Source organism: Cervus elaphus, chromosome 20 (genome assembly GCF_910594005.1).
Source record: "Cervus elaphus chromosome 20, mCerEla1.1, whole genome shotgun sequence".
In the NCBI taxonomy this organism is placed as follows: Eukaryota; Metazoa; Chordata; class Mammalia; order Artiodactyla; family Cervidae; genus Cervus; species Cervus elaphus.
The window spans coordinates 37,207,953-37,232,829 of record NC_057834.1 but is presented as its reverse complement, the minus strand read 5'-3'; the positions used below and the strand labels follow the sequence as shown (position 1 = coordinate 37,232,829).

Sequence of the window (24,877 nt, the reverse complement as noted above, 5' to 3'; positions counted from 1 at the left end):
TGCTCTCCTATCCGTCTCCGTGACCACCGCGGTGACCGATGGGGCTTGTAGTTATCTAGGAATTGTCAGGGGACGAAAAAAAAAAAAAAAACCCCAAAACCCCCAAAACTACTCATCCCAGGAGTCCTAGTATCAGAGGCGGATTTAGCGCTTGTCTTTCTGAGGACACCTCAATCCTTCCTCTGAACCTCTCTATCCTCCCTCTGACTCCAACTCCCGCCGTGCCTTGCGCCGCTCTCCCTGCGGAGGAGAATGGTGCCGTGTCCAAAGTGTTCTCTGGGAGTTGTAGTTCTTATATTGGTGCGGCGAGGAGGGGGCGGAGTGACTCGGCGGCCATTAGCTGTGTGTAGTTGCCCGGGACTAGGAGCTTAAGTGAAGAGGGAAGCCTTATTCGGTGGAAATCAACTATGGGCATGGGCTTCTGCCGGGGCTAGCCCTAGAGTACGGAGAAGGCGGCCTTTTTGGTTCCCCTCCCCGCCGAGTGGGGGGGGCACACTAGGCCTCCGGACATCCCCGGTCTCAAGTAGGCCTCGTCTGCCGGCAAGGGCGCCCCAAAGGCGGGCGGCGCCATGTCGCTGGTTGCTTACGCCAGCAGCGAAGAAAGTGAGCCGGATGAGGCTGAGCCGGAGCCGGAGGAGGAGGAGGAGGCGGCGGCCCCTACACCTGGGCCCACTTTAGGGGGCTTGTTCGCTTCTCTTCCCGCACCCAAGGGTCCGGCCTTGCTGCCTCCGCCCCCTCAGATGCTGGCCCCAGCCTTTCCCCCGCCGCTGTTGCTGCCCCCACCCACCGGCGACCCCCGGCTCCAGCCTCCTCCCCCCTTGCCCTTCGGCCTGGGAGGCTTCCCCCCACCTCCAGGCGTGAGCCCGGCTGAAGCGGCGGGAGTTGGGGAGGGGCTCGGATTGGGGCTGCCCTCGCCCCGAGGCCCTGGCCTCAGTCTGCCCCCCACTATCGGCGGTGCCGGGCCCCCCCTGGGGCTTCCGAAGCCAAAGAAGAGGACAGAGCCGGTGAAGATTGCGGCGCCAGAGTTGCATAAAGGGGATGTGAGTATGCGGGGAGGGCACCCCCACTGTCCACTGGGTTTGGGCATGGGCTCAGCTGTGGGAGGGACTTGTGGAGGCTCGGAGACTCTCTCCTGTAAATGCATCCGTTGATTCCGGACCACTGAATTCCTGGTATTGTGCGATTAGTCGAGCTGAAGTTTGTCGGCTTTGGGGAGTTAAGAGTATTTGTCCTTGCGTGTTTCTCCAAACTGTACTCGCCCGCGGAAAGGCCTTATACCATCACCTGACAGTGACAGGGCCAGGCCTAGGGACACTTGATTGCATTCCCTCTGTTGCATCTTCACCGCAGGTTCCTCCCCCCTGCCCCAAACCCCCCAAGTACTCAGAACAGCATAAGATGTGGCACTTGAGGTAACATGAGACAATTCCTGAGCCCTTGGCCAACATTCAGAACTAACCTTTTGCTTTGCCTCTGAACTTAAAAGCATCAGGGTCTGAGCGGGAAGGATAGGAATCCTGGATTCTATTTATGAGACAAGTTAGGGAAGAAATTCAGTATTTGTTGAGTACAGATCATTTGCCAGGCATTGACCCTTTCCTTGAATTACCGCAGAACTGTGAGAGATAACATTCTAATTTTTACAGGTGAGAAACAGGTGTCCAGCGTGTAAGATCTTACCTGGTGAAGGACAGAGTGAAGATTCAGAATTTAGCTGAACTTCAGGCCTATGCTTCAGTTTCACCATTTACATACAGAAGAGGCAACCAAGCTTGTGTCGTTTTCTGAATGTTGGATCAGTAAAATTGAAGGCCTTTTTTGGAGTGAGCACTTGGGAGACAGAAGAGACAGCCTAGGGGCAGATAATACTTTAGAGTTACCTGGAGTTCTTCCCATTCTTTCTCTTCTAAAAGTTCAATTGGTCCATGCCTCGCTCACCTCTGGTAACCCTCAGAGGGAAGCCAATTTTCGCCCTTGCTTTTCTTCAGACTTCCAACTAGGCCTGGAGGCTATTTCTGTTCTCTTCCCCCCGGATGTCTGAATGTTCTCTCCCTCACCTCTTTCAAATCTGGGTTTAAAAGACGAGTTCCCATTGAGGGCTTGCTAGCCGACCTATTTCAGTTTTAACTTCCTGTCACCCACTCCGCCCCACCCCACTTTTATTTTTCTCCATAGCACCACCATCTAAGATACTTTTTCACCGTCTAGTTCAGTTCAATTGCTCAGTCATGTCCAACTCTTTGCAACCCTGTGGTCTGCAGCACGCCGGGCTTCCCTGTCCATCACCAACTCCCAGAGCTTACTCAAACTCATGTCCATAGAGTTGGTGATGCCATCCAACCATCTCATCTTCTGTCATCCCCTTCTCCCACCTGCGATCTTTCCCAGCATCAGAGTCTTTTCAGATGAGTCAGTTCTTCGCATCGGGTGGCCAAAGTATTGGAGTTTCAGCTTCTGCATCAGTCCTTCCAGTGAATATTCAGGACTGCTCTTCTTTGGGATTGACTGGTTGGATCCTCCTTGCAGTCCACGGGACTGTCAAGAGTCTTCTTCAGTGCCACAGTTCAAAAGCATCAGTTCTTCGGCACTCAGCTTTCTTTATAGTCCAACTCTTACATCCATACATGAGTACTGGAAAAACCATAGCTTTGACTAAACAAACCTTTGTTGGCAAAGTAATGCCTCTGCTTTTTATTTTTTTTTGCCTCTGTTTTTTAATATGCTGTCTAGGTTGGTCATAACTTTTCTTCCAAGGAGCAAGCGTCTTTTAATTTCATGGCTGCAGTTACCATCTGCAGAGATTTTGGAGCCCAAGAAATACTGTTTTCATTGTTTCCCCATCTGTTTGCCATGAAGTGATGGGCCTGGATGCCATGATCTTAGTTTTCTGAATGTTGAGTTTTAAGCCAACTTTTTCACTCTTCTCTTTCACTTTCATCAAGAGGCTCTTTAGTTCTTCGCTTTCTGCCTTGAGGATGGTGTCATCTGCGTATCTAAGGTTATTGATATTTCTCCTGGCAATCTTGATTCCAGCTTGTGCTTCATCCAGCCCAGTGTTTCTCATGATGTACTCTGCATATAAGTTAAATGAGCAGGGCGACAGTATACAGCCTTGAGGTACTCCTTTCCTGATTTGGAACCAGTCTGTTGTTCTATGTCCAGTTCTAACTGTTGCTTCCTGACCTGCATACAGATTTCTCAAGAGGCAGGTCAGATGGTCTGGTATTCCCATCTCTTGAAGAAGTTTCCACAGTTTGTTGTGATCCACACGGTCAGAGGCTTTGGCGTAGTCCATAAAGCAGAAGTAGATGTTCTTCTGGAACTCTCTTGCTTTTTCGATGATCCAGGGGATGTTGTAATTTGATCTCTAGTTCCTCTGCCTTTTCTAAATCCAGCTTGAATGTCTGGAAGTTCATGGTTCACATACTATTGAAGCCTGGCTTGGAGAATTTTGAGCATTACTTTGCTAGTGTATGAGATGACATACTAACCATCTCACGTACTGTTTATTTTATTTGCCTCTCTTCTTTTGCTAGTGTACAAGCTCCATGAAGACAGGGCTTATTGTTTATTTTTTTCACTGCTGAATTCATAGTGGTTAAAGCAATGCCTGGCACATAGTGAGTACTGTCTAAATATTTTGAGTGAATGAATTCAAATGAATATGGATTCTTTATGGAAGGTATTTCCAGAATCTCCCTTACTACCTTGTTCCAAACTTCTTCCAAATCATTTCCCCCTTCTTTTTTCCCCAAGTCTGTTATTTCTAAGTCTAGGGTCCCAAAAAGCCCTTTGTTGCTCCAGTGGAACTTAAGTTTGCTTTTAATTTAACCTGGAACAAAGGAAAGTTCCTAAGACAGAGGAAAATAGGTTCATTTTGGGGGGCATTCTGTTTTCACAGTTTTCTTCCCAAATTTCCTTTCAGCCTAATTGCGATATATGGGGGAAGATGGCACTTTGAGCCAGCTTGCTTCCCTCCACAGTGACAGTGGAAAGACTCATTTTTAGGTCCTCAGAGGTGTAGCATCAGGAAAAGTTGCTGGTAGAGGCTGTAGAATCTTCCATTTAGGCCGGCCGAAGTGGCAGAAAATTCTGAGGACTTTTAACCCTCTCTCCTTTGTAAGTATAATCTGCTAAATTCCTGAGATAAATTGTGAGGTGGATAATTAGAATAAAACCAAATCCTAGTCCTTAGCTGGTTCAGTTTCCCATTTTTGTTCTGTGCAGGTTAGTGTTTTGTTTCCTGAACGTGTGATTCCTGGGAAAGGTAGCCTAAGAGAGTTCTAAGGTGACTAGGTAAGGGTGACCTTCACCTTTGAAATATTTGTGGGTCCTAAGCTCTGTGTCTTGTGCTTATTGGGCTTTCAGTAAACATCTGAGTGAGTGAATTAGGTTTCCTTAAATAATTTTCCTTTAGAATTTGGTGCTGAAGTAGGATTAATTAACTCAACTCTCGTTCATTCCTTCATTCACTGTTGAGCTGATTCTCTGTGCCAGGAGCTGAGTACAGTAGTGAACATGATAGACCCTGTTATAAAAGGAGCTGATGGTCTGTGTAGAGGTAGACAGGCAAGGTCAAGTCGGGAGGGCCGTGGTAGAGCTGTTGCCATGGGCGCTCTCCTTTGGGCACTAATCAACTTTAGAAGTTGGGGAGGCTTTCAGGAGGAGATGATGTCTACATTTTGGAGATAAGACAAGTGAGCAGAAGGTAGCCAGAGAAAGGGGCGATGAAGAGGAGGAGATCAGGCAGAAGGAACGGAATGTATAAAAGCCCGGAGGTGAGAGAATGCAAACGCTTTGTGGGAAGCTTTAGTAAGGCACCATGGCTGCAGCGCATGGTGGGCAGGGGCAGTGATGAGAGATGAGGCTAGAGAGAAAGAGATTGAGGCCAGATGATCATGGGCCTTGGATATGATGCCAGGGCCTTTGTACGTAATTCTAGGGTAATGAAAAGCCCTTAAGTCTGAGCAAGAATCCTCTGATCACAGGGTGCCAAAAGATCTGGAGGGAGCAAGACTGGTAGATACAGTGTGAGAGATGATGGTGCCTGGACAAGGAGTGGTGGGGATGGAGAGAATTGGAGGTTCCAGGTCTTTTTTGGAGGGAGGAGTGGTAAGACCAGGGAATTGATTAGATTTCATGGGTGAAGGAGAGGGGTCAAGGCTGACCTTTCGGCTCAGACACCTGGGAGGGTAGTGGTGCTGTTTATTTGGGGAATACAAAGGCAGAGCAGGTTGGGGATTAGTTAGATTTAATTGGTTACAAGTATCAGAAACTGCTCCAAGCTAGCATAAGTGGAAATGCATCGTAAATATACTGAGGTGCCCTGGAAAGGGCCTGGAATCAGGAGCTGGAGATCTGTCAAGGATCCACACAGCTTCTCTTTGCACCTTTAAGTCATTCTTTGTCTGCAGACCAGTTTCCTCCACTTCTTACCTTTTATTGCAGAGAAAGATGGCCACCTACACCTCCTTGGTTTTTCATTCCTTCCTTTTAGTGATTGGCCCAGATTGAACTGTAGTTTTAGTCCTGGTCTGGTTTTCTGGGAGAGAGACTGTGATTGCTTTGATTTGAGTCAGCTCATTGATCAGCCACAGTCAGGGAACAGGGGAAATTCTCTCTCCAGGTATGTTTCAATATCAAATTCTGTCAGCTTTTGACTTATGTGAGTCAAAAATTAGGAATGATCCATAAAATGGGGAATCATCATTCCTTTTCCCTTCTTACTGTTCTCTTTCTGAACAGTGGTTAATTGCTGATTTTGCGGGCTTAGGAGATGCAGACTTCTAAAATTAGGATACTAAAAAAGCAAAATTAGAGGAATAAGTTTGCTCTAAGGGTTTTTTGTCATGTAGTGTGCGTTCGAACACAAATAGAAATTTCAGAATTACTTGGATTAGTGTTACACGTCCTTTCAAATTGCTTACCCAGGTAGTGAAAGATTTGAAGCTGTGAAATTGAAATTTCACCAATTTTGGTCACTTCTGTTAAGCAAGTAGTTAAGAGTTGATTGCGGTGAATTTAGCTAGGATTTAGCCCTAGATAGAAAGGGAAGGAAAAATGCTCCAACATTTGTGGGTCCCCTGTGGAGTGTCTGACACTGCTGGGCACATCAGCGACTCTGTAAGTTAAGCCTTAGCCCTAGCTTACCGGTGAGGACACAGGAGTTTAGAGAACAGAGCTAAAGTCACATAGTTCGAGAGCAGCAGGAATCATGTTTGCTGCCAGGTGTTGTGTTCTATCATCCTGCTGCTAAGTCGCTTCAGTCGTGGCCGACTCTGTGCGACCCCATAGACGGCAGCCCACCAGGCTCCCCGTCCCTGGGATCCTCCAGGCAAGAACACTGGAGTGGGTTTCCTTTCTATCATAGTTCCTACCAAAAAGATAGTAGACTCTTGAGCAACCAGAACTAGGAAAGTGATACTATGAGGAGTGCAAAAGTGGGAGAGAAAATGATGTCTTAACTGAACGGGCAGATGTAAGAACATATTTGAGACCAAAGGGGAAAACAGTTGATGACTCTAGCTAATTGGGATAATAGCAGAGAGGAGTGTGTAAGTGATTCGAGTTTGGAGCCTGGGGGTTGGGGGGGGGGGTGGTCTGTGCTTGGGCTCTGATTTCCTTCTTGGCTTCTGGCCCTGGCAACTAGTGATTGCTTTTTGGAAAGGGAGTCTGTCAGAACCAGAGCCTGGGAAGATAAGAGGGAGGCTGCCATGGGGAATGAGGCTCTCATAGATTAGCAGATCCCACTGGGCCTGGCTTAATGGAAAATGTCTGTTTCCGTTCTTGCTCAGCAGTCTCGGGGTGTGTGTGTCTTGTCACTCTTGGCAGCTGGAACAGAGAGGACAGTGGTGGCCACTGAGGCGCAGGCTCTTAGGAGGCCAAAAAGAAATGCAGCACTTCCTTCTTAAGAGACACAGTCAGTTTGTGTCTCGAAAATCTGGGAATGCCTTTTCTGGCCCAGCCTTCTTCCAGCCCTGGGTGCTCCTGTATCTCTAGCATCATCATTTGCTCTGGGTCAGATGACACAGACCCACTTAGACCACCTTTCGCTGGTCTTTAGCACTCTAGGAGTGGACTCAACAGCCTCCTTTTAATATGCTCCTGTGGAGGACAGTTTGGCGAGTTCTCAAGAAGTTAATTAGAATGATCCAGCAGTTTTAGTCCTAGGTAAAAATATTTGAAAACAGGGACTCAGACAGATACTTGTATGCTAGTGTTCATAGCAGCACTGTTCACAGTAGCCAAAAGGCAATAACCCACATTTTCAGCAACAGGTGAGTGGATACACAAAGAGTGGTATATACATACAGTGGAATATTACTCAACCTTAAAAAGGAATGCAGTTCTGATACAATATGATGCAGTACTGATACGATATGTTACAATATGGATGGACTTTGCAGACAGACATGCTCAGTAAAATAAGCTGGACACAAAAGGACACATATTATATGATTCCGTTTGTATGAGGTACCTAGGGTAGGCAAATGAAGAGATTGAAAGTAGTATAGAGGTTACTGGGGAATGGCAATTATTATTAATAGGTATAGAGTCACTGTTTCGGATGATGAGAAGTTCTGGAGATAGTGGTGATGGTTATACAATATTATGAATGTACTTAATGCTACTGTATGTACTTGTATGCTTATAAATGGTTAAAATGATACATTTTATGTTATATATACTTTACCATGATAAAGGGGAAAAAAACCCCAGTATGCTCATGTACTTTTCACCATCAAGGAAGTTCTGGTTGTGTCTAAATTAAATACTGTGCTTAGGCTGATTCTGTTGCCTCTAATTGGTTTCTGATAGAAGCTGAATTAATTTTCCTTTTAAATGCTTTAAGACAGCCCCTGACCCCATGACTGGTAGATAAATGGCACATCTTTTAGATTTTGGATTACTCATCTCCTCCTTTTTGGTACTCTGAACTGAAATTTATTTTTTGTGTGAGGTATTTGGATAATTCCTTGCTGAGCTTTCTTTGTTTTCCTGTTTTCATCCAAGCCCACACATGCCTGTAAATCCTTTGAGTGGCCTCTCAACCTCTTTTTCATAGTGAACCAGTGAGCTCCATGTTTCCAACCTCTTTAGTTGGCTAAAGTTAACTCAGGGGGCAAGAAGTGGTTCTCATTCTGTTTCCCTGCTCTCCTAAGGGCCCTGGACTTCCTCTGTGGCCTAGGTAGGTTACTGAATGTCTCAGAGCCCTGTTTGTCAGCTTCAAGAGGTAAAGATTTATTTCTGCCCCCTCTCAAAGATGAATAGTCTTAATAAGGGCTTAGGGGTTCAGCACGTTTTTTGAGGGTCCTAGTGTTCTGTTTTAGGGAGTCATATTTGTGCCCTTCATGAGATGATTGATAGTGGGGCTCAGTAGATGAGTACAAGACGTTCAGAGAGAGAAGGATGATTGTGAGTAGCTGTAGCAGCCCTCTAAATCCGGAATTAATAAGGTGTTCCTAAAATCTTTGTACAGTTGTGTGTGTGTGCTTTTAAGCTTTAAACTCAGGTTGACAGTATAATGGAAACCGTCTGTGACATTTAAGGAAAAATTGAATTTTCTTCCCCCAGCTGATCTGGCCTTCAATTCTATTAGCCATAGGACAGTTTGCCTACAATTTCAGAGTAGCCACTTTTTGTTTGTCACAGACCTGAAAAATAAAAATATGCTTGTACAGTTTTATGAATGTAATCGTCTTAAACTTGATAACATTTTCTTTGCAGATTGTTTCCATTGGCCATATTACCTAAGATGTTAAAGTTTAAACATGCCTGGGGACTTCATGACAACCTTGTATACCCCATGGTGAGGTGGTTCTGTGTGGTCTGCTGGAAAGGAGAAAGTCTTCATAGTCAAGAAACAAGGGAGGAGGAGTGAGGTGGGGGGGGAAAGGGAAACGGTCAGTGAATCCTGAGGCAGTGGAGTTTGGAACAGAGAGAACAGGTAAAAAATGCTTGGGTGTTTGGGGCTTAAAGCTTTTCTTCCATGTGTTTGACCTCTTGGCAGACCAGAGGGAATAATAATTCTTGAATTCTGTTAAAAATTTTAGTTAGTATACATTTTTTGCATTTTCACGGATCAGTTCAGTTCAGTCACTTAGTCGTGTCTGACTCTTTGCAACTGCATGGACTGCAGCATGCCAGGTTTCCCTGTCCATCACCAACTCCTGGAGCTTGCTCAAACTCATGTCCATCGAGTCAGTGATGCCATCCAACAATCTCATCCTCTGTTGTCCCCTTCGCCTGCCTTCATTCTTTCCCAGCATTAGGGTCTTTTCTAAGGAGTCATTTCTTTGCATCAGGTGGCCAAAGTATTAGAGCTTCATCTTCAGCATCAGTTCTTCCAGTGAATATTCTGGACTGATTTCCTTTAGGATGAACTGCTTGGATCTCCTTGCAGTCTAAGGAACTCTCTCAAGAATCTTCTCCAACACCACAGTTCAAAAGTATCAATTCTTTGGCGCTCAGCTTTCTTTATGGTCCAGCTCTCACATCCATACATGACTACTGGAAAAACCATAGCTTTGACTAGATGGACCTTTGTCGGCAAAGTAATGTCTCTGCTTTCTAAAATGCTGTCTAGGTTGGTCATAGCTTTTCTTCCAAGGAGCAAGCGTTTTTTAAATTTCATGGTTGCAGTCACCATCTGCAGGGATTTTGGAGCCCAAGAAAATAAAGTCTGTCACTGTTTCCATTGTTTCCCCATCTATTTGCCATGAAGTGATGGGACTGGATGTCACGATCTTATTAGGTTTTTGAATGTTGAGTTTTAAGCCAACTTTTTCACTCTCCTCTTTAGTTCCTCTTCACTTTCTGCCGTAAGGGTGGTGTCATCTGCATATCTGAAGTTATTGGTATTTCTTCCTGCAGTCTTGATTCTAGCTTGTGCTTCATCCGGCCCAGAATTTTGCATGATGTACCCTGCATATAAGTTAAACAAGCAGGGTGACAATATACAACCTTGTTGTATTCCTTTTCCAACCTGTCCGTTGTTCCATGTCTGGTTCTAACTTGCTTTTTGACCTGCATACAGATTTCTCAGAAGGCAGGTAAGGTGGTCTGGTATTCCCATCTCTTTCAGAAGTTTCCACAGTTCATTGTGATCCACACAGTCAAAGGCTTTGGCATAGTCAGTAAAGCAGAAGTAGTTGTTTTTCTGGAACTCTCTTGCTTTTTTGATGATCCAGCGGATGTTGGCAGTATGATCTCTGGTTCCTCTGCCTTTTCTAAATCCAGCTTGAACCTCTGGACGTTCTCGATTCACGTATTGTTGAAGCCTCACTTGGTTTGAGTGTTACTTTGCTAGTGTATGAGATGAGTGCAATTGTGCAATAGTTTGAACATTCTTTGGCATTGTTGCCTTTCTTTGAGGTTGGAATGAAAACTGACCTTTTCCAGTCCCGTGGCCACTGCTGAGTTATCCAAATTTGCTGGCATATTGAGTGCAACACTTAAACAGCATCATCTTTTAGGATTTGAAATAGTTCAACTGGAATTCCATCACCTCCACTAGCTTTGTTCATAGTGATCCTTCCTAAGGCTCACTTGACTTCGCATTCCAGGATGTCTGGCTCTAGGTGAGTGATCATACCATCATAGTTATCTGAGTCATGAAGGTCTTTTTTGTACAGTTCTTCTGTGTTTTCTTGCCACCTCTTCTTAATATCTTCTGCTTCTGTTAGGTCCATACCATTTCTGTCCTTTATTATGCCCATCTTTCCATGAAATCTTCCCTTGGTATCTCTAATTTTCTTGAAGAGATCTCTAGTCATTCCTATTCTATTGCTTTCCTCTATTTCTTTGCATTGATCACCGAGAAGGCTTTCTTCTCTCTCCTTGCTATTCTTTGGAACTCTTCATTCAAATGGGTATATCTTTCCTTTTCTCCTTTGCCTTTCGCTTCTCTTCTTTTCTCAGCTATTTCTAAAGCCTCCTCAGACAACCATTTTGCCTTTCTTTTTCTTGGGAATGGTCTTGATCACTGCCTCTTGTACAATGTCACGAACCTCCATCCATAGTTCTTCCGGCCCTCTGTCTGTTAGATCTAATAACTTGAGTCTATTTGTCACTTCCTCTGTATAATCATAAGGGATTTGATTTAGGTCATACCTGAATGGTCCAGTGGTTTTCCTTACTTTCTTTAATTTAAGTCTGAATTTTGCATTAAGGAAGGAGTTCATGATCTGAGCCACAGTCAGCTCCCAGTCTTGTTTTTGCTGTCTGTATAGAGCTTCTCCATCTTTGTCTGCAAAGAATATAATCAATCTGATTTCAGTATTGACCATCTGGTGACGTCCCTGTGTAGAGTCTTCTCTTGTGGTTGTTGAAAGAGGGTGTTTGCTATGACCAGTGCGTTCTCTTGGCAAAACTTTGTTAGCCTTTGGCCTGCTTTTGTACTCCAAGGTCAAATTTGCCTGTTACTCCAGGTATCTGTTGACTTACTACTTTTGCATTCCAGTCCCTTATAATGAAAAGGACTTCTTTTTTGGGTGTTAATTCTAGTAAGGCAAGTATATGCACACGAAAAGTGCAACATTTACAAAGCAAGCACAGATGAATCATTGTTAGCCTGATGCCACCCCAGACAAATAAATAACATAGGGGCACAGTGAAAAAGAGCGAGGTGAGCTTCTTTAGGAAGACTTCAGAGTTTCAGGTCAGGAGGTACAGAGTGCAGACTGACAGGAGAGTGAGAGGTGGCAGTCATCCAGGAACCTGAAGGAGGAGCAATAAGGTGGGGAACTTACGCGAAAGAGGTACAGATGGAGGCTCGGCCAGTTCTCTGAGGAGATTTTGGAGTCACAGTTGATGCCCTTATTCTTAACTGCTTTTATTACAATTATTTGGGTACTTGTCTTTCTTCTTACTGGACTCAAGTTTCTTGAGGGCTGGGATTTTTTCCATGTCTTGGCATACAAGAAAATCTTTGAAGCACAGTGGAGGAAGTAGTCTAGGTTGTGCCTCTGGAAATCAGTGGGCCAGGACTCTGCCTGCTCCGAGTCCTGTCCTGTTGCCTGAGTGGATGAATGTCATCGCAGTACCTGTAGCCCAGCCGTAGGGCACCACTTGGAGCTGTGTCGATAGCGCCTGGCACAGTGTCTTGCATACAGTAGGTTCTGAGTAATGATGATCAAGAGGTCCTTGTAACAGATGAATCCAGTGGGGAACCTGTGATGTATGAGGTTCAGTTGAGAAAAACAGGCAGAGAATTTGAGTTGTTTAAAATCTTGGGGATGGAAAAAAATCTTAGATTCCTGCCTAATCACCTTTATTTACAGGTGCCCCAGACCAGGGTCTTAACAACAAATGGAAAACTTTTAAGGTTCTCAGGTTGGATATTTTTTTAAAATAAAATGTTAAAGCTTAGTTTTCATATGCCTTGCATCTTTCTGATAGTTGAAGATGGCTGAGGAGCTGATGTTCAACTAAAAGTTGGGCCATGTTTCAGTGTGAGAGCTTGTTTTAAAAACAATCCTGAAGAATCAGAGGGATAACACAGAGGACCTCCCTTCTTGCCCCAAATTCTGACAGTCATCATTTGCTTGCCTTCTTCCTGGATGTGAACGACTCTGTCTGGCATACTTATACAATAGATCATACTTGGAGAGGAATGGATTTCTCCAATGGCTTTGACCTTTAATGTCTCATAGAAGAGTAGTTAACACACCACTTAATCCCATAGGAGTTCCCCGGCCCTGTGGTTATGTAGTCTGTATAAGTGGTTTTAGAAGTGAAGCTGAGATTGGGTGAGATTGTGGGCCAAATCCCATTCATCTTCTAGTGGACAGATTTATAGGAAGAAGAATGGGTATAGTTTTTTCTTTCCACCAAGGACTGAATGAGAGGAAGTAGTCTTAATTTAAAGGACAAAATTGATGCAAAAGGCTCTGGAACAGGTCTGGGGGTTTGAGAATGAGTGACCAGGGGAGGTTAATGCCTACCTCATTCTCTGAAGCTGTTCGGCTGGTCCTGGGAGACACATACCTCATACAGGGGAAGGGCCCAGACAAGATGATAGCCACTGTTGTCCAAGCCTTTATTTCTGCTTCATTTAAGGTGAGTGCTTTCCCTATTGTCCTTAAACAGCGAGGCCTTATTTTATTTCTTTTTCTCTTAGTCAGATTCTGAGGAAGATGAACCCACAAAGAAGAAAACTGTCCTTCAGGTAAGCTTTGTGACAGAAGCCATTTCTTCCCTATATTGCTTCCTGGGAGATAGGAAATTTCCAAATCAAGCTTAAGCAAATGCAAATATTGATATTGAGGACTGCCTCTTTGAGTGTAGTTTTGTTTTCCAGGTAACGTCAGATCTTGTGCTTTTCTACCCTCCCCTCACTGTTCACTGACTTTAGTGTGTGGGCGTTGCCTCTCCTAGAGGATAGGCATGGTAGGGAGATGAACTGGAACTCAATTTGATTTATTACATTTCAGGTAAAAGGATTATTTAGGAACAGTAGAATAAATGGATTGGTCAAAATGATGTTATGGGACATCTGAACTTTAAAATTATCCATCTTCCCCCAGTCTCATTTTTAACCTGGAAAAGAAACTTAAATAGTACTAAGTGCTATACCAGTGTTTAACTGATTTTATCCTCTTAATAGTACCTAAATCAGAGTGCTACTATCATTCCCGTATTGTATATGAGGAGAATGAGACCTTAAGGAACTTGCCCAGGGTCAGACAACTAGTGGGGACAGAGCTGAGATTGGACTGAGGCAGTCTGACTAGAGTCCATGCTCTTAGTTGCAGCGTTTGGCCACTGCTTTGTCATAAAGACCAGAAGTCCTTAACCAGACAGTGCTGGGAGATGCTCTCGCTGCTGTTTCCTGATTCCCCTTGTCCCAGTGCCTTTATTCTGGCTCCCAGGAGTTTCTTCCTGTTGAGCTCCACACTCAGTGAGTCCTCTGACCTCATGTTAATTATAAGTCTCAGGAAGAGCAAAAGTGGTTCTTCCTTTATAAGGTTGTTGTCTCCTGATCCAGGTATATGATCCTGAGGTTGCCCCTTCCCTGAGTCTGTTAAGGTGTCACATCCCATATTGGGAGATCTTAGAAGGACACAATCACATGGAAGTTAGATAACTGATGAGAGTGATGCTGTGTCCATGTCTGTAGTGGTTTATGGAGGAAGAATCGTGAAAGATACGCACTTGCTGAGACTGAATGAAGCCAGTTGTTGCCTGTTGTCAGAATGGCTTCCTGGAGGAAGTGAACTGGCAGCTAAAGAGATGGGAGGACACTGGCTCAGAATGCACTCCAGGAGCAAAGAGCAGTCTTGCAGGTGGTAGGAAGAGATGAGTGCATGGAGAACCTCTGAGCTGAGAAGGCAACGTGGACCAAGCACTGCAGAGGGATGTAGCCATGATCCCAGATGTAGCTGAGAAGTCAGATGCTTCGAAGGTAGCCTGAAGGATGTATGTTCTCCATCTTCCATCTCGGTCGGTTTTTATGAGCCTGAGCCTTTGGCATCTGCCAGGATGGAATGACCCAAGTCTGTGAACACAGACAGCAGGGAGAAGAGCCCATTTTCTGGGTGAACAGTTCTGCCTGGACTGCTTGATTCAGAAGCCTTAGTTTACTCATTCTGGGCATTTCTTGACCGAGAGTGCTGCAGTACATGGTTACTCTGGGACAGTGACACAGTGTCCAGTAAGTGACACCAACTCCATTCTCCTTTTTCAAACCAATACCTCCCTCAGCCCTACAGTTAGGCCAGCTGGCCTTGTTGTACAGAAAGCAGAATCCAAGAGATTTTTATGAGTAACAAGAACTCTGGATGGACTGAGCCAGTTAGCTTACAAGTTGATAAGTTAAATGCTTGACTCTGGCATAAACAAGCTGGATATACCACATCTCTAGGGCTTTCCTTGGGCGGGGAGGGAAATTTGGGCAGGATGTATGAATGTCTTTTTAGGACAGAGCCTTGCTATTGACTTTGAGTGCCAATCCAAAGGAAACAGGGAGTTGCTATGCTTAAGAGGAACCTTCAAGATACTGAGAGATTGATCATCTGGAGAGAGCCCTGGGCTTTTTGAGAAGAAAGATGATGTATTTACTAAGTGTATCATATTAGCAAAAAAAAAATCAGGAAAGGTTTTGTGGTAGAGGAGCTGGGAGAAATGGACAGCAGAAGGGCTTGAGGTAGGAGCAGTCAAGTCCAGTGTGGATGACCTTAGTGGGCAAAGGTCAGACAGAAACAGGGCTGGTAAGATTTTAGGCTGGAGGACGTAACTGTAATGCTTGTTCTTAATGTCAGTAGTATGTATCATAACATCTCGCTTGTCACCTTTCTTCCCTCCTTACCCAAACTTGGGCTCACCAGGGATCCAGTGAGGGGACTGGTTTGTCCGCCTTGCTTCCCCAACCTAAAAACCTGACTGTGAAAGAGACTAACAGGTTGCTCCTGCCCCATGCCTTCTCCCGGAAACCCTCGGATGGCTCCTCTGACACTAAGCCCTCCAGGCAAGCTTCTAAGACCAAGTCCTCTTCTCTTGCCCCTGTTGTGGGCACCACAACCACCACTCCGTCGCCCTCAGCTATCAAGGCTGCCGCCAAGAGTGCTGCCCTGCAGGTGACGAAGCAGATCACGCAGGAAGAGGACGACAGTGATGAGGAAGTAGCCCCTGAGAACTTTTTCTCCCTCCCTGAGAAGGCCGAGCCGCCTGGAGTTGAGCCATACCCTTACCCCGTTCCCACTGTCCCAGAAGAGCTGCCTCCAGGCACAGAACCAGAGCCAGCCTTCCAGGACGATGCAGCCAATGCCCCCTTGGAATTCAAGATGGCAGCAGGCTCAAGTGGGGCCCCTTGGATGCCTAAGCCTGGGGAGGACTACGGCTACAATCAGTTTTCCACATATGGCGACGCGAATGCCGCTGGTGCTTACTATCAGGTGCGTGGGCGGCATGGAGGGCAGGCTGGGAGTCTGACAGTCAGGGAGAGCTCTGAGCCTGTGATACGGCCTCTCTGGCATCACTTTGGCTGAATTAATGAGTCTTCTGGTGTCTTGGTTTTCCTTACCTATCGGGTCTCAAAACATTATGGCTTTTTGCTGAACCATATTGATCTAAAATTGCCTAAGTCTATTCTGAACACAAAAGGTCATTGTAGGAGCTGATGAGAGGGATAGGGAGAAAGTGGAAGAAGAGCAGTCTCTAATCTTAGAGATCCCAGGTAGCTTCTGCACGTGTGGGTGAGGAGGATGCAAGAGCTTTGGCACAGACGGCTAGATAGCAGTGAGTCCAAGGAGAGTTCTGGAGGTGGGGAGGGAGAGGAGGGAGTCTGGAGAGTTGAATGCAAAGGGAATAGGAGAATGGCAAGAGGCCTTGACTGAGACATGAGGAGTCAAAGGCCTAAAGTAAGTCTCTACAGAGAGGACACTGGGGGACAGTGTTTGGGCAGAGACAGGAAGTGGGGTTTAGATTTCGAATCTCAAACTATGTGAGTCGGGGCAAATTGCTTATCTGCCCCTCTGAATCTCAGATTTCTCAACTCTAAGATGGGAAGAATGATAGAACTTCAGGGTTGCTACAAGAGTTATATTGGTAACATAGCAAATGCTCAGTAAATTGTTATGAGAATTTTTATTCAAATATTATGTGGAAGAGCTGTTTAAATTGTTCTCCAGGGCTTCAGAGGGTGAGAATATATGAGGCCAGGTTGTGAGTAGTTAAGACAGACTTCAGAACTTTGTTAGATGGAGAGGGCTCGCAGGAGTCCGGGGACTCACAGCCGCGGTGGTGGTTGATCAGAGGCAGCTGGCTCGTGCTGTGGCCGGGCAGCTGTAGTAAGTTTTCCTGCCAGCGTGTGATGGTTGCAAGACTTAAGTCTCCTTCAACCACTGTGATTCTCTGAGTGGTCGGTGTTACTCTTCCCTGCAATCTAGGCCTGCGTAGGGACCCATGGTAGGTGGACTTTGAGGGCACTCTCTTCTGATCAAAGACTTTGAAACCTGTCTGCCATTAAGCCTTGCTGTGTCCTGTAGACTGACCAGGGACAGTGTATCTCCCCTCAGTGTTGTTGGAAGGAGGAAGATGAGTGTTTTGACCCCTTTAGCAAAGAAAGAGAAAAATGTAACAAACCACTAGTTTATATCCAGCCAGTGAATAACAGTTGGAATTTTGTATGCAGTTACAGATACCATGAAGGCAGTCAGTGCAAATTAAAGCACTGTAATTACTCTAGGGGGCCCTTCAATTTAAATGTATGTTTTTTATTAATACTTTTAATGAAAATTAATGCTTTAATTACTCTGGTTTTTTGTGTATTATTTTTATTTAATATTAAACCTTATTTTTCATATATAAAATGAATGTTCTTGGAGGAGCATTTCTTGGAGTTTTGGGCAAAGGTGGAAGAATTAGGAAAAAGTGTAGGCAGAGAGGAAATAATTTCTCAGCCCTGCAGCTGCCTGAGTTGGCCACAGTAGGGGCCTTGCCTTGCCTTCACCCCTCTTCCTCTCGGGTCCACAGCAACATCTGGCCAGCTTACCTCTAAAGGGGCATCATCAATTCCTGAGCTGAAAATCTGGTAATGCAAACCTGGTTTGTTCCCAGCTTTGTAAATTCCATACCACCCTTATGGTGGTTTATTTTTATCAGAAATCTGCAATCTTCCTGCCTGCTGAGGGAGGGAATCCCCTGTGCTCAGGGCTGCTAGATTGGACGAGGAGCAGGAGTAGCACGCCTCACACCTCCTCATCTCTGCTCACACTGGAGCGTACACTGGGGTCTTCTGAGCAGGAGGAGCCCGGCTGAGGCACGGTAGAGGTCAGCAGTAGGAGTCATGCTGGGGAAGCAGCCAAGGGAGCAGGCTGTGAATTGAAGCAGGAGAGAATGTCTTTATTTCTTGTATCTCTTCCCTAAAAAAAAATCTATCTGTCTGGATGGTGTAGATTAGAAGACACTCTGGTTCTTGAGTTGTAGGGTAGGTCCTTAGGATCTGTGCTTTTGCTGGCCCACTTGAGGGGTCTGTAGTGTGGGTGTCACCACTGCCTCTTGGATGAGGGTTTTCTCTTTTCTCTCCACTCTGCCCTCAGCTGGTATGTTTTCTCCCCTCCTTGACTACAGGATTATTACAGTGGTGGCTACTATCCCGCACAGGATCCGGCTCTGGTCCCCACCCAGGAAATTGCCCCAGATGCGTCCTTCATCGATGACGAAGCAGTAAGTTCATAAAGCCCAAGTGACCATCTTTGACATCTAGACACCAAGTTTCAAGTCTGAAGCTAAAGGAAATTCTTTTTTTAAAAAAAGCAAAAAGCTATATTCATTTGGGATTTGGTTTGACAACATATAATTGAGAAACTTCAAGTAATAATGGCATATGTGAGGGAAGTTAACTTTTTTCTTTATAAAAGAAGGCTAGAGGTAGGCAGGCCAAGGCTGGTATGGCAGCTTCATAAAGTTGTCGCGATCCAGCCCCCTTCGATGAGAATGAGAATGTAGCTAAGGCCACTGTTCTCATTATTGCACACCAGGCAGCAGACTGGAAAAAGAAAGTCACCTCCCCCTTCAGGAGACTTCCTGAAAGTTCCTAAGAATACTTTTCCTTCTATCTTACTGACTAGAACCTGTCATATGGCTGTATTTAGTTGCAAGGGAACATAGTAGTCTTTTCATTGGGTGGTACTATGCCTAGCCAAAATGTTGGGTTCATTCATGCTAACAGAGAGGGGGAGGGAACAGCAGCCACAGTAAATAACCTCGTGTTTCACATCACTGTGTTATTCTCTGCTGCTGAGCCTCTCCCCACCTCGGCGCAAGGGAAGATGAAAACCTCATGTTTTGCAACCGTCCAGTCATGTTCAGGAGATAAAGAATTCGATCTATAGGGAGGCCACAGCCTACCAGGAGTGGGTTGGAGAAATAGGGGATGCAAGTTCTTACAAAAATAACTTTCTCTTCACCTTTTCACAGAAGGGTGTCTATTCCTTTGCAAACTTCTGCCTGTGGTTAATCCTGTGTTCGTCCACTTTCCTGTGTCTCCTCCTTGACAAGTTCAGTAGTTAGGCCCTTTTTGTTCTAAGCCTCGGAGGCAGCAGGGAGCTTATCCAGTGGCAAAAGTCAACTCCTTATGGGTAGAGAGAGGCCTTGCTGATGCTCAGACCACAACCTGGGTTTCACTGCAGATTTCCAAGTGTTCTTGAATTTAATTCCTCTTCACCTACACTCCTCGGCACATCTTCTGATGACTTAACAGTATGATAATTTTTCTTTCTTTCTTTCGGAGGAAGAGGAAAGAGTAGCAGTCTCCTGGAAATTTTGCCAGGCTCTTTTTTGAGGCTTCCTCTCTCTCCATCTCGAATTATATTCTCCTCTGATGTCTAATCTGGTGTGTGGTCTGCTGATTTGGTGATACTGAACCAATGAGAAAAAACAGACATGTTAAAAGAACTAATTTTTAGAAGAAATCCTAGAATTGTTTTTGAAAAAAAAAAATAGAATTGTTTTTGTACCTTTAATTCTTAATTTGAAAATAGTGTGCAGTTCTTTTAGGCATATACAATTTATACATAATTTGAGTAAAATTCATACCAGTGAATCTCTGCACTCATGTTTGGAAATACATTTTGGCCTTCTTTTCCCTGAGGCCAGGAGAACTTCTGAGAAGTAGCCTTTCACCTGGCATCAATGCAGCTTGGTAGGTGGCATGGTGAAAGGATGTACTGCACAGAGAGAATTAAGGGTGCAGTGGAATTGGGGAGCCCTAAAATCATTCCATAAACTCTGGATCCTTGGTGACATCTCCTGATCCCCTACCCAGACCCCCGACTCCTGAATTTTTCCCCCCTTTTCCAGTTTAAGCGGCTGCAGGGCAAAAGGAACCGAGGGAGGGAGGAGATCAACTTTGTGGAGATCAAAGGTGACGACCAGCTCAGCGGGGCCCAGCAGTGGATGACCAAGTCACTGACAGAAGAGAAAACCGTGAAGTCATTCAGCAAAGTAAGTGGGAAAGGAAGGTCTGCTGGGTGGCCACCTTGGGAGTCCCCAGAGCAAAATCTGACCCCTCACCTCATTGTTACTATCCCTACACCTTTAGCAAACACGTTCCCCTTGGTACTGGAGTGTACGCCAAGCCTCCCAGGTACAGCTCCTACTTTCCAGAATTTTGCAGCACTTCGCTCTCTACCTGGATGGTAGTCTGGTTACTGAGATTGGATGGCTGAAACAGTTTCCTATCCTGCAGTTGAGAAGATCTCAACATGTGTGGCTTCTTCCTGGCTGAACAGAATCCGTAGCTGCTCTCAACCCTTTTCCTACTGTCCTACCCCTCTCTCCATCCCGTTAAGTTGGGACCTGGTGCAGCACATCGTTGAGGTGCGGGCCCAGCAGAGCCTCTGAAGTCCTGGGGTCCTCGGTTCTGAGTGTGCATCCCCTCCTCTCACCTCTCTCTCCATCACTTGTTGTACCCAGCTGTGGCCTTTTCAGACGCTTTATCCCTCACCTTTCCCACACCACACTCCTGCCTTCCCTGTGCTAGTTTTCTTCCGTCAGTATGATGAACATCTCTTCACGTAGTAGCTGAGTACGGCAAATGTGGACATTTATGAGCCTGCCACAGGGGGGAAGATGTGGGGAAGCCTGGATTCTAGCCCAGCACCAGCACGGCCAAGGTCGGGCATTTTATTCCCTTCTTCTCCCCCCGTTTGCTTTGCTTTGTTCTGTGGCCACAGATGGCCATCTGAGCCCCAGTCGTTTGTTTTAACTGAGCGCTGGCGGTTGTACGGGACAGAGCAAAGGATTGTGGTTAGATCAGCGTAGATCCATCACTGTTTACTGGAAAAGCCACTTAGGAGAGCATGCTCTACTAACTGGGTGGAGAGGCATCATCACGCAGTAACAGCTGCTGCTGGTAGTGCTCACGTAGACAGGAATGGAGCTGGGTGTTTTATGTTTGTCATCTTCAACTGTCATATTAGATGACATTAAATAGCATCAAGGAATTGGAGTGTGCTGTTTTCCCAGGTTTAAGTTTTTTATTTTATTCCCCACCATCTCATTGTATTGAGCTAGATTTTTAAAAAAAGAAGAAAAGGATACAGTTCCTGTCCTTGACAGGTTTAGAGTGTAGTTGAGAAAAAGAGTTTTAAGGACACTTGAGTATAAATGATTATGGTGCAAATTGATTACATAAGTGCTGAGGAGACTCCAGAGAGGAGTTTTGGGAGTTGGGTGGGGCTGATTAGGAAGCTTCTAGTCTGAGACTCAAACACTGGCAGAGGACAGGAAAACCGCAGAATGAAAGCCCGACCAATATAGACTTTGACAGTAAATCATTTGCATCAAAGTTTGGTTAGGGATTCAGTGCAGTTACGGGTGAAGGCTGGAAAATTGGAGAGAGGCGTGGTGATTGTGAAAATCTAATTCCAGGGAAGCTGCTTGTTGATACTTACTAGAATGAGGGAGTAGGGTTTCAGCCAAAGGTGATTGATGGGAGAGAGCTTGGTAAGCAGTAGGCAGGAGATAGGCTAGACATCTGGCCTGACTGGGGAGAAGTGGACAGAGATGAAGAGGTCCTTAAGGGCAGAGGAGGTGGCGGGAGGTAAGAAGGGAGGGAGGTCTCCTGGACCCTGGCCTTTAAACTGTTTTAGACTGACTGCAAGCAGTAAAGCTGGTGCCAAGTGTCCACCGTGGGCAGAGCCCCAGGCTTGGTGCTGAGGTGGTGGGTTACCAAAGATACAGAAGACAGCCCTGACCTCAAAGTATTTCCAGTCTAATGAGGATATTGGCTGACTCTTTTAGGCAAGTATTCTGAGCTTGAGATTTTTTGCATAATAACTTTAATAAAAATAACTATCTTGTAAGTAAATAGACTTAAGAACTGCTCCAAGCTGACTTCTTCCCCCTAGGATTTGGGCTGTGTAGTTGTTTTCTTAATACCCATCCTGTCCCATTGGGGCATGTGAGAAGCTTCCACTTTTCTTTCAATGTGTTAATGATGGTTTTCTTCCCTTACAGAAGAAAGGTGAGCAGCCAACAGGCCAGCAGCGGCGGAAACACCAGATTACGTACCTGATTCATCAGGTGAGAGGCCTGAGGGCCCTGGCCTGCTAGGCAGGATCCCTTTAAACCTGGGGATTTGAAGGCTGAGATCTTCGCTAGAAGCCTCTGTCAGACCCCTGCTTCTGGCAGGCACCCTCCCCAGTTCTCCATATGGCCACTAGGTGGGGATGTGTCCTTCAGAATTATCCTACTCTGCCTCAGGCTCACTTCATGTAAGACTCCAGTACAGGTGCTTGGAATAAACTGAAAATGAAGATTCAGATATTTAAAACATAGAGGTAAGAGGGGGGTGAAATGGTTTCTCATAAGGTTCTTTTAAATATCAAGTTCATCTGATAATTTAAAAAACCAAAGAAAAATTGGTTCAGCAACTTTTAGCAAAACATATACCTCATGAGGAGGTGAGGTTGGTTTTGTGTTCTTCATTTCTGTGGTAGGAAACATCAATGCAAGTAATTCAGATTTACAGATAATCTAAAAATATCTTTTGTAATTGGAATATTTCTTGGTATTTATTTGATAGGACCTGACAGCTTTCAAATATTTATTGTGTCATTAAATATCTTTTTGAGATCTAGTGTGCTAAATGCTGTCAAGAGTACAGAAGGAATAAGACTCTTTCCTGGCCATTTCCGGAGAGTATATATGCTGGTTGGTGATTTCAGTGCCAAAACTTGCATTCATTGTTCTTACCATATTTTCATCTTCTTTTTCATGGACTCCTTTGTACCCTTACCCTATCTTGTTATTTGTAGGGAAAGAATTTAAGGGTAGTGTCTTTAAAATTTTTTAATTTTTATTTTTAAATTATTTTTTACTTGCTGTTCCCCTGTAGGGTCTTTTTTTAAATCCAAACTCCTAGCACCCTTCTCCACCCCAGGGGAAATGAGCAGGTGGAGGTGGGGTTGAGGAGCCCCTTTTCTAGGGTGGCATTTGTACATTCCCAGAATGCTGTCTAGAGCTAGGAGTTGTCACAGTCAGGAGGGGAAGCATTAATTCTTGTACCTTCCAGTCAGTTTTTCACAGCTTCAATTTGTGCTCTAAAGTGGTGTGAATTTCTAGGGTACCATATATACTACATTTAACACAACAGCGAAACAGTGGCTCCAGGCTAAATTATTGTTGGTAGGTGTCCTATTTTGACCTGTCCAGGTCTTCAATGCTGTCTTCTCTCACATGGCTCGTTAGGTATCCAAGGCAGCTAATTGTCTTCCTTTCAGATGCCAAATTCAAGTTTTCATTTGTCCATTTCCCATTTGAGCATTTCAGTTTTAAATCTAGCTGATGAAGAACCAGCATTCTTTTTTTTTTTTTAATTAATTCTTTATTTATTTGACTACAACAGGTCTTGATTGTGCATGCAGGTTTTTTAGTTGTAGCATGTGGTATCTAGTTCCCTGACCAGGGATCGAACTCTGGCCTCCTGCATTGAGAACATGGAGTCTTAGCCACTGGACCACCAGAGAAGTCCCAGGACCAGCATTCTTGAAATTCTGCTTGAACCCTATTAACTCCCCAAAGAGATGGTTTCCTTTGCTTTCTGAGGGTCCTCCCCTTCTGCTTGAATAAGAAAATTAAATCCTTCAAGGGGTTTACTTTTTCCTCATAATTGTTTTGATGGCAGAAAGACTTTAAAGTGGGAAGCACACAGAGGCAAGAGAAGCTTGTTTCTTAGAGCCTTGGTGTGACTCTCCCCTGCCCCCTCTTCCTTGCACAGGCTAAGGAGCGGGAGTTGGAACTGAAGAACACCTGGTCGGAGAACAAGCTCAGCCGCCGGCAGACCCAAGCCAAATACGGATTCTAGGGCTCTGGACCTGACTGCCTCTGGATCTGCAGCCCAGCTGGCTCGGCCCCCAGCTTCATCTCTGGGACCCCAGCTGATCCAAGCCCAGGATCTCTTTCCCTGAGGACCCAGCCCTCGCCTCTGCGAGAATGAACATATTTGATAGATTTTTCTTAACAAAAGTTAGAAAATTCAGCTCCCTTCTGTCTTGGAGCTAGCAAAGACTCAAGTGATGCCTCAGAAGGGGCTCTGAGTTCTTGGATGGGAGTTTGGCTCCCTGTTGGGTGTGATGATATGTTGAACCCCTCCCTCCATCTTTTTTTTTTTTTAAAACCAGGGATGTCTGTTGAAATAAAATATTCAGTCCAACAGACATTGCGTGCCCTGAACCTTTTCCTACTTTTAAGTGAGGTCTCTCTCTCTCTCTTTTTTATTTTTTTTGTTTGGATGCTTCTCTTTTGTTGTTCTGTCCTTAGATCTTAGTTTTTACCTGCAAACTTAGTTTAGCCTCCAAACTGTTGTGAGCTATCTCGTGATTACTTTGTAGTTTTTCTGGGTGCTGACCATCTTAACTGGGGTCATGGCCACTGAAGACTCTAGGAAGTGTATGTACAGTTTTGTTTGGGACAGGGGCCTGTGACTCCAAATGTGGGAAGTATTGCTGATCTCAGGTATCTTGAAGTCAAGGAGATTGTTTCTGGGATGTGAAAGAGTTGTTGGACATGAAAAAGTAGTGAAATGCCTGTCCCCGAAGATGACTAAAATTTTTACTGGTTGTCATTGGCCTGGACTGGTTTGGAAGCTTTGCATGGAGATTGGGGGCTAGACAGATATCCTTGGAGCCTCCATCTAACTCCGAGCTTTTTGCTTGAGAGGATGGGGTAGGTTGGGGGAGGGTGGTGGATGAGGAGGGAGGTGGCAGGGTCTGTGGACTTGAGTTGGCTGTAGGGCACCAAGGTGCCCAGGAGCGACAGGATAGTGGCATGATTCCTCCTCCTCAGACACGGTTCAGATAGAGATGGAAGATACTGAATATTGGTCACAAAGCAGCAAGCACATCCTGCTGTAGACACTGAGGGGACTTGGAAC

At 45.2% G+C, this 24,877-nt stretch overlaps 1 protein-coding gene across 1 annotated transcript; it reads left to right on the top strand.

Moving 5' to 3' along the window:
* Nucleotides 1-292: 292 nt before the first annotated feature.
* On the top strand, nucleotides 293-24,161 carry PRCC (proline rich mitotic checkpoint control factor). The gene is made up of 7 exons (XM_043877174.1): nucleotides 293-1,040; nucleotides 13,121-13,168; nucleotides 15,327-15,893; nucleotides 18,070-18,165; nucleotides 19,801-19,944; nucleotides 21,961-22,026; nucleotides 23,723-24,161. The coding sequence occupies exons 1-7, from the start codon at nucleotides 570-572 to the stop codon at nucleotides 23,807-23,809; spliced, it is 1,479 nt and encodes a 492-aa protein (XP_043733109.1). The 5' UTR covers nucleotides 293-569; the 3' UTR covers nucleotides 23,810-24,161.
* Nucleotides 24,162-24,877: the final 716 nt, after the last annotated feature.